The 10,232-nt window shown below is 40.3% G+C and overlaps 1 protein-coding gene across 6 annotated transcripts in view; it reads right to left on the bottom strand.

The window, feature by feature from the left end:
• Nucleotides 1–7,081: 7,081 nt before the first annotated feature.
• Nucleotides 7,082–10,232, bottom strand: part of adgrl3.1 (adhesion G protein-coupled receptor L3.1) — a 131,635-nt gene continuing 128,484 nt past the window's right edge. For all 6 annotated transcript variants that reach the window (XM_075462777.1, XM_075462772.1, XM_075462773.1 and 3 more), the window contains one exon: nt 7,082–9,654. In XM_075462777.1, the coding sequence (XP_075318892.1) occupies nt 9,011–9,654 (644 nt within the window). In that variant the 3' untranslated portion in view covers nt 7,082–9,010. The remainder of the gene's footprint in view (nt 9,655–10,232) is intronic.

Genomic DNA, 10,232 nt, shown 5'->3' with positions numbered 1-10,232 from the left:
ATCTCCCTTGAGACACTGAGATAATAGCTGATGGATTATTCCCATATTGGCCTCATGTAGACATGAAAGAATATTTTTTTGCAACAAACCTGAAGATATCCAAAGCTGTGGAGCCGTCCTCTTTGCTCTTTTTCTTTTCGCCTCTTGCTTTAACTTCCTGAAAATAACCTCCCAGTTCCCCACTATGTATCACTTTCTACGTATCACACAGCTAACAGAAGGACTTTTGTATCATCACACTTTTCATAATTACACTAAGTATTTCTCTGCTGCCGCACGTTACACTGTGTACTATAACATTAGTTTGTAATTCAAAAGCTAACCTTTTTAGTTTCATCCATTTTCTATACCCGCTGAATCCATTGGTCGGGTCGCAGGGGGGGGCTGGAGCCTATCCCAGCAGTCAATGAGTGAGAGGCGGGGTACACCCTGGACAGGGCGCCAGTCCATCACAGCCTGTTTGATATTTCACTTATGCATCTACTATATACGTTCAATTTTAAAAGTATTGTTTGAAACTTGTGTTTATCTAAGTTTACTTTGTCCAAAGGGAATGTTTTGTTTGAAGTATGATGTGAAGTGAAGTGATATTAAAATTCCATTTTTGATATATTGCATTCATTCAATAAGTTTCCAAATGTTTTTAAATGGTTATTAAACAGTATTTGATGCTTTTATTATATTCAATTTGATTTTATTTTTTATCTTTTTTAACTGTTATTATTCAAGTTCATTCAGATTGGTTGATTGTTTGAAGTAACAGTTAATTTGAAGATTCTTTGTGCATTATTTTTAAAAAATGTTTGAATTTGACCTTTTAATCAATTCAGTTTAAGTCGGCTCAGTTCAGTACTTTATTCATATTTACTGCTTAATCTGCAAAGGGAAGTTGTATTGCTGCAGTATAAATAATGATCAAAGACATGCTATTGTTGTAGATAGATAACAAAATTAAATAGGATAAAAATCAGCAAACAAACACTTAGAAAGTTAAAGAGTAGCAGAAAGAAGTGTGGTAGAAATCTTCTAAATTCATTATGAATGGATGAAGTTGTTGTGTTCACAGGTAACACAGGTGAACTTCGTCAACAGACAACATGGACAGGAACTCACAGCTAACAGTTCAACATCTGGGGTGCAGAGATGGCTCTTCTCCAGGATTACGCTACCTGTTATTAATAAGCACTGCAGTCCCTCCTTCACTGCTACTTCTCTGTCTGCAGTCTCCATCTACCCATATAGTATAATAGCTTATTAGCAAGGTGTTTGAGTTGTTTCTGTAGCCATGTCTTGCTGTAAATATTCCCTTCCTGTAATGCTTTCTTACCTGTCCTGCTGTGTCCAGGTGATGATCTGGTTGATGCTGCTCTTTTTCCAGTAACCATGGCAGCCAAGATGTCAATCTAGTAAGTCTAGCAAATTTGTGGTTATGTCTGGATCATGTGTTTGTGTTGCCTGTATTTCACACTGTGGTGAAGTAAAACATGAAAATGATATGTTATCCCACAGTGGATTGATATCTGTATTAAATGCTTTGGCATGATACTGGACAGATCTTTTTGAGCACAAATTCACATAGCCTACTACAGTAGTACATCAACTACTTTGATGTACTCTGGCAGAGTACATCAAAGACAGTCTTCCATCCCTCACAGAGGTTGAAAAAGGACACGCTATCTTTACTCAAATAGAAGCACTTAAACTTTGGTAAAAATATACTTCGATAAAAGTATAAGTACTGGTATTATTTATAATATTCATTTTTATAACCGTAAAAAGGAACCCTTTTAAAATTAATTCCACTCGTCGTTTCAATGTAAAGCCAACTCAACCTTATAACATATTATCATTCGATGATCACCTTTCTGACTTAATTTGTGAAGATTTTTTTTCTTATAGCTGGCAACTTCAAACACTTGACTCAAATGAGGCCATGGATGAGGAATAACTTGCTGTTTTAAAACTAGTCAGAACTACTGTTTTTTTTTTTGTTTGTTTGTTTTGCTTTGTTTTTTTTTTAAACATTGATGCTGCTGTTGATCCTGCCCTTTTCTCTGTGAAGCACTTTGTGATTTTATCTGTGAAAAGCACTATACAAATAAATTTTACTTTACTTACTTTACTTTACTCTGTCTAAAGTGTTGTCTGGCTCCTTTTCATTCATGCCGGTAGTTACTGACTCTTCTTGTCACAGACATTATACTGCATTCAGTGTACCTCAGAAATGGGAAGTAAGAATTTGAAATCATGTCAATTTTGTACAAAAATTTGACTGTACAAAAGTGGAAAAACAAACATGAAAATCTTCTGGTGTGCTTTTATAATCCTTTTCCTTTTCTTTTTTGCTTTTAACAACAGTCCCTCATCTGCATTATAATAGACAACTCAAGAAAGACATAAGCTGATAATGCTCTAATAGAACTTTGTTTAACGTTTTGTTAGATAAAGAGTGAAGAATGAAAAATTTGGCATTTATTTACACGTTAGGAGAATAATGCCAAATGCGGAAGTTGCGATAGATAATTATCCTATCAGGAAATTCAACTTTAAAGTCCTTATCTTTTATCAGTCCTTTATTAGTCCTTATCGTTGTTACATTCTCAACTCCATCTAGTTTATTTGTTAAGGTTGTTACATGTGTTGTGTGCCAGTAGAATGAAATCTAAAATCTAACTCTAACATCTTTCATTGGAAACAATGAAAGATGTTAAGAGTATGTATCATAAAGACTGTCTGCACACACAAACATCCTTCTAATACACACACAACCTCTTCTATGGGCAGCTTCAAATTGATAAAAGCATTCAATGGTCTTGGCTATGACATTACATTTGATGTGTGCAGTCTGTGGACGATCATACGTGCTGAACTGTGGTCGGCTACAACTGAAGAATGTCACACAGATTCTTTGTGTCATAGTAAAGTAAAGTTTAATGAGCTGGTGGATTGAAAAATGACAGCCTTATCTACTTATATATATATATGTATATATATATAATTACTTGTTTGCTACCAGTTTAAAAGTTATACTTCCACTACCATAACTCAAATGCATTTGTGTCTTAGTTTGAATTTCACAAGTTACATTGATCTCATTTGGCTTTCTTCGACATCGTTTAGGATTATTTTAGTTTTTCACAGTTACTCAGTGTAGATTTGGGAAATTGTTAAATAGTCCATTATCTACAGTACATAATATTATCAAGAGATTCTGAGAATCTGGAAACATCTCTGAGTGCAATGGCTAAAAATCAAGGATGATCATGATCTTTTCGCCTTCAGAATGCATTGCATTAAAAAAGAAGAATCTGTCATGGAAATCACTCCATGGGCAAAGGAGAACTTGCAAAAATGATTCTCTGTGAACACAGTTCACCATCCATCCATTTATCCGAGGCTGGGAAATAGAGGCAACAGCATAAAGCTTGTCTTTATGTAAAGCACATTGAGTTGCCTGTGGTATGAAATGCGCTATATAAATAAAGATGCCTTGCCTTGCCTTGCCTTGCCTTGCCTTGCCTTGCCTTGCCTTGCCTTGCCTTGCCTTGCCTTGCCTTGCCTTGCCTTGCCGAGCCGAGGCGAGCCGAGCCGAGCCGAGCCGAGCTGAGCCGAGACAAACTCCCTCCCCAGTGACACTCTCCATGATCGGTGACAAGGGGCAGCCCTGGCAGAGTCCAACAAGCACTTTAAACAAGTTCGACTTCCCCTGCAGAATCCCAATGGCCTTTTCCAACTCTACAAAACACATGTCGACTGGATGGTCAGAATCAGCAAGGGTAAAAATCTGGTCCACCGTTCCATGATCTGGGCGAAAACTACACTGCTTCTCCTCAATCTGAGGTTCGACAATCGGTCGGAGCCTCCTCTCCAATACCCCTGAGAAAACTTTGCTGGGGAGGCTGATTAATGTGATCCCCTTGTAGTTGGAACACACTCTCTGGTCCCTTTTCTTGAAAATGGGACCCACCACCCCAGTCTGGCACTCCACAGGCATTGTCCCAGACCTCCATGTGACTTTGAAGAGGCGTGTCAGCAAAGACAGCCCCACAATGTCCACAGCCATTAGCCTTTCAGGGGGAATCTTGTTCACCCAAGTTGCTTTGCCGCCAGGGAGCTTTTTAACTACCTCAGCAACTTCCGCCAAGGTGAAGGACGAGTCTTGCCCCAAGTCCTCAGACTCTGATTCCTCAATGGTGGACATGCTAGCAAGATTGAGGAGATCCTTAAAGTGCTCCTTACACTACCAAACAATAACCTTAGTTAGGGTCAGTATTTCTCCACCCAGGTCAAGTACAACCTGGAAAGGCTCCTGCTTTCCCTTTCTGAGTTGTTGAATGGTTTGCCAGTCTTTCTCCATAGTCTCCCCCAATTCTTCCCATACCTAATTTTTAGCTTCAGCAGCCACCAATGCTGGAGCCCTTTCAGCCACTCGATACCTGCCACCTGCTTCAGGTGACCACTCGGACAACCAATCCCAAAAAGGCTTCCTTCTTGTCAGGCCCAGGAACGCAGGACGCAGAAGCAGGGATAAGGTTTTCCAATGCAAGCTGTATTTGAGGAGCAGAGGCTCAATTCTCCCAAGAGAGAAACAAACACAGGCTATCAAAATGATCTATATATACTTCTCCCAAAATGGAAGAGGTATAGCTATGAAATATATCAAAAGAATAATTGCTCCACTACTAGGAGGAAAAACAAAAGACTATCAAAGTTTATCATTAACACAAAATCACTCCTGCTACGGAGGAAAAAAAATCAAAAACACTATGGTACGTAATAAACTAAAATTCTATCCTGAGGCACTATGCTATGAAAGATATTAAAGAAACAAAGGATCACTCCACTTGGAGGAAAAACAAAAGAGCTATGAAACTTAATCTATAGCTTAGCAAACTATGGTATCTGTAGGAGCTATTTCTTTATTTCTAGTTAAGCCATAGAATTTAGATTCATTTTATATTATTTGCTTAGTTTTTGGTTGATAATTAGTATTTTTGTTTAATTTGAGTTGTTTAGGATAAATTGGTTTGTAATTAATTTAATTAATTTTTTGTTTGGGAAATGGGCGTTTCACATAAATACTTGGGTTTTAGGGAGCTCTTGGCGCACTTGGGTGGTCACATGTTTTTTTTTACCAGTTAGCAGTTTTCAGTTGTCGGTTCGTCAATCAGTGGGTACAGGTGAGGCAAGCAGAAGCAATTACGGGAATCAGAGCAGGAGAGGCAAGGAGGGATCTTGTAAAGCTTGTCATGTTCTGTTTTGTTTGCAAAGTCGTGGCTCAGTGGTTAGAGTTGGTCGTCCAATAACCGGAAGGTTGGCGGTTCGATTCCCACTCTGGGAATAGCTGGAGGGGTGTCAGTCCACCTCCTTGTCACGGCTGAGGTGCCCTTGAGCAAGGCACCGTACCTCTGTGCTCCCCGGGCCCTTCGTGGCTGCCCACCGCTCCAGGTTGGCATCTGTCTCTGAGTGTGTGACCCTGTGCATGTGCATGTGCGTGTGTTAACAGGTGCCAACCTGGATGGGTTAAAAGCGGAGGACAAATTTCGTGTGTATGCATGACAATAAATCTGATCTTAATCTTAAGGTTGCAAGGATCGAGGCTGTGACAAGGACTTGGAATGGCTAGAGTGAACGCACGTTGAGACTGACAAATACGACACAATGGCACAAGAGAAGGGGAGACGCAGACTCTTATACACAAGGTTAACAGGGAACAGGTGGAATCATTCATTCGAAAATCACACAAGAGCAAATGAGAGGAGAGTTAATCTTTCAAAATAAAACAGGAAATGACGAGACATGACATGGAAACGGGACAAAAACCCACTTGACCTCACCGTGGTGTGACACTTCTTTAGCGTGACGGCCCACATGCAGGTGGCTTCCTGACCTGGCTGAACCTGACTGATACTCCAACCCCTCCACCAGGTTAAGGTGGCAATTATACGGAGGGACAGTTCATGCCATCCACAAATGCAGGTCAAAGCTCTTATCATGAACCAGAAACACTGCCCTCCTCTACAGGGCAAAGTTCCTTTAAAATAGACAAAGGCAAAGTGGAAAACTCCTATGTGGTCAGATGAATCAAAACTAGTATCCTTCAGAATAAAAGATGAGAGGGGTCATCTGACTTTCTATCATGAGTCAGTTCAAAATCCTGCATCTCTTATGGTATATTGGTGCATTAGTGTCTATGGCACAAGCAAGTTACATATTTGGACAGACACATTAAATGCTGAAAGGTAAATACAGGTTTTGGAGTAACATATGCTGCCGGCTGTCTTTTTCAGGGAAGGTCTTGCATATTTCAGGAAGAAAATGTTAAATTGTAAACTGTATTCACAATGACAGCTTGGCTGTGTGGTACACGAGTCTGGGTGCTCTACTGCCCTGCCTGCTGTCTAGACCTTTTACCAACTAAAAACATTTGGTGCATCATCAACTCACAAGCAGCAACAACATTCCTCTCCCAAAGGTCCAGCCACTGGTCTCCTGAGTTCCCAAACATTTACAAACTGTTGTTAAAAAAAGAGGGAATGCCACACAGAGATAAACATGGCTGTGTCTGGCTTCTGTGTGGCTGCCATAAAATTCTAGATGAGCTCATGTTTTTCATGAAATAGTAAAATGTTTCACATTCAACATTTGATATATTTTCTATGTTCCATTATGAATTAAATATTGCCTTTTGAGATATGTAAATCATTGCATTCTGTTTTTGTTTACATTTTTGACAGCATCCCAACTTTTTTGGTGTTGGGATTGTAAAATGGAAAACTAATCCATGCATATAAGCCTCCAGGGTGGTAAGAAATCTTCCAAAATGTGTTGTTTGATACAATTTTGTTTTGCATCAGAGTCTCAGCTAAGGCACTCACAAGCTTTTTACTGATACAAGCTGTTTTGACACTCACTGAAAAAAGCAAGATTTTACTGAAGAAGCAAAGAGGATGATTGTTGTAAAATGTCTGCTCAGTTACATATAGTTGCCGTAAACGTATCTTTGACATGAAAACACTGTTTTTAAGGTGAATGTCAGTACAATAACTAATAGCACTCGAGAATCAGAAAAACCACAAAGCTATGTCAGTAATTTATTTGTTGGCAAACAACTTTCACTGTTACAACAAATATTAGTTATGAGATCATTCAACTTGGAACCCATACAAAAAGAATAAATAATTATCAGTAATATTGTAATTATAACCATGATCATAATAATTTAAGAAAAGAAAGAAAAAAACAAACCCAGTGCCACTTTATATACTCCTGCCTAAAGCCAGTTTTCGTGCCTCCCGGCTTGTTTTGCCGTTTTTAAACCAATAAACAGATAAATAAATAATTTCTCTCTTGGGAACATGGGGGGAGATTTTGTGGAATACATGTGCAAACTACACTTCATACACTTAAGAATTTTTCCCCTGTAAATTAGTAAACATTGGCTTTCCACATTAGACAGTGCTGTTGTGTGCAGAGTTTTCACATGTTCAGTACACAGATATGGTGGAATCATGGCATTTCACAGATGAGAACCTCCCTTTTTCCAATAGTTACAGCTTAGAGATTGACAATAAGATATCAGCCACTGCATCAAGGTCCTGCCAGTTTGAATATTTGGCAACAGAGACGACTTCACTCGTAAAATTCCTGTAATTCCCTAAGTCTGATATCTCGTAGTGGAGCGTAGCACCTTCATTTTCTACCACATCGATCATCATTTAACCACTTCACTTTACCTTTAGTTTTAAATCTACACAGTGGTAAAGTATATAGTAACAACTGATTTGCAAAATGTGACAGTGGTGCTGCTATAAAAAAGACCAGAGTGTTGTGTGTGTAGGGTATATGCATATTAATTAAAGAGTGCTTAGCTGTATTTAAGAAAAAAAAAAAAAAATGACATGAAAGATTGTTCCTTGCTCTTTCTATGGTCGGTACCCGACCAGGAAATATTGTGACATTTCAGAAACAGTCCCCCAGACAAAAGGTTTGCAAATGAAAGTTCAAAAATAAAAAGCCTCAGTCATATGCAACATTTGTATCTGTATCTGTATTCTGTACAATACATAGAAACAGTTTCTGATTTCCTCATAGTCCTTTGAAAACTGAAAACTTTTACAGAAGAAAGGAGAAAAAACAGAATCATTCTTTTTTTTTTTCTTCATTTCAGTCAGATGTAATGTAATCTTCCTTCTTTGTTTTCAGTGAAATACACAGTTAGCCGTAGTCACTACAACTTGCAGGAATGTTACACCAGCCCAGACACAACTCCAGTTTAGCAGATACGAACAGGAAAAGGGTTCAGAACATCGGCGTTACATGGGTATTGTTCGATATCCCAAATGTTATAGTTTTTTTTTCTTTTCTTTTTTTTTCATTGGTAGTGAGGGCATATATCATACATCCTTCACATAATTGGCAGGTATGCGGTGCTTCTTTGGGGCCCAGTTTATATTGTGAACACCAGAGTTGAATATCCTGCTCTACCCTTCATAGGTGAAAATATTATCCAAGTTGGTGTCTTTAAGAGTTAGACAGAGACGCACATACAGACAGACAGGCAGCTCCATTAACCAGGGTCAGGAACCTCGCCCTTGTAGTGGTGGTGGAGACTATATGCTAGGATCTGCTAGAAGTCCATATTGGGATCTTGCAGGGCTATGGTCAGTCCAAGATTCCACATTAAAGTAATTGGAATTTCAGAAAAGCACAATCTCTCCCCGTCCTGTTCCTGTTCCAAGTTAAAACTCCATTCCTGTTTGATGCTTACAAAGTGTCTTTAAGAGCCGCCCTCACAGTCTGCACCATTTATGACAATACAATCAGTCCCCCCTTTCATTTGACCAGTGATATCTCAACCATGTCGTCATGAACCATTGTCAAAGTCACGCACAGTGTATCAATCCAGGGACGGGCCAGCTCACTCTGTCAGTCAACAACACAGAATGTTTTAATTGGAACTTTGAAAGGGTTCATTTTGGGCTCAGGAGGGATAGAAGTCTCAATGGCTCTATAGACTGGTAACCAGGTGAGAAGGGTCCACAGGTGGCTCCTCGGGAGATGAGTCGGACTCCTCCTTACTCCCAGACACCATATATCCATCACTGCCACCACGGCCCATGTGGTAGTAGCTTTGCAGCTCGTGAAGGTGATTCCTGGAGCCCAAGTTTGGCATGCTTTTATAATAGACGTCATCCAGCTCTGGAGCGGTGGCACTCTTGCAGGGCTGTAGCTCCCCAGAGCTGTCTTCCTCTCCGTCTGTTAAACCATTCATCTGCCCATCTGGGAGGTCCGTCAGCACTGGCATGCTCGTGTAGAGTGAGTCTCTGTGGTTTGGTGAATGCGTGTGCTCGTCAGTGTGTTCGCTGGTCAGCAAGGGAAAGAAGCTCTCGCTGGGCTCCTGGGGAATGCGCCGCTGTCGGGAGAAGCTGTGAGGAGGGGGCGGTGGTGGGGGGTGGCTGTCTGGGGGAGGAGGCCGTGGAGGGAGGAGGGGCGCATTGGACTCCTCTCTGATAATCTCCAAACCAAGGTTCTCCTCATGGGGGAAGGCTGCAGGGTTGTCCAGCACCATGGGACTGTTGTCTTCTTTACTGCTGCCCACACACCCACCAACCCCACTGCTACTGCTGCTGCTGCTTCCCCCAGCCAGACTCCCTGAAAGAAATAGGCAGGAATAATAAAGCACTGCATATTATACAGATTTCTGCATTGCTAGTAACAAGAAACAGTGCAGCTGTTACTATGTGGATGTATTACATAAAATTTCTTGGAATCCAAAAGACATTGCTTGAAGTAAAGTACAGACAGAAGATTATCTCTTGACTCCTTCGGTATACAGGGCTGCACTGGGATAGGGATCCCATTGGTACCAAAGGACCCAACACAAATCTCATGGAATCGGGTGGTTCTTAACTGTGTGGGGGGAGGAAGCGGCCAGTCCAAAAATAAACAGCAGGTTCCACACTAACACCAGCACTGGTACTCAGCTGGTGTCACCACAGTGGTTGAATTAACAAATGTCGTAGAACAGACGATTAAAGCGGGACTTTACAGTAAAAACACAAAGCCAGGCGAGTCTGTCAGAAAATATAAAATGAACAAAAGTAAAGGGGTTATTTCCACCCATTTGGTTATGTGTTACACACTTTGAGACGAATACTACCAGTACTTCCTTTTTGTGTTTTTGTGCATATATGATCTCTACCAGTTGTTGATTGCTGGCTGCACATAAT

This window comes from Odontesthes bonariensis, chromosome 4, assembly GCF_027942865.1.
Source record: "Odontesthes bonariensis isolate fOdoBon6 chromosome 4, fOdoBon6.hap1, whole genome shotgun sequence".
Taxonomy (NCBI): Eukaryota; Metazoa; Chordata; class Actinopteri; order Atheriniformes; family Atherinopsidae; genus Odontesthes; species Odontesthes bonariensis.
The sequence above is the reverse complement of the archived record's forward strand: the minus strand, read 5'-3'. Positions and strand labels throughout refer to the sequence as shown.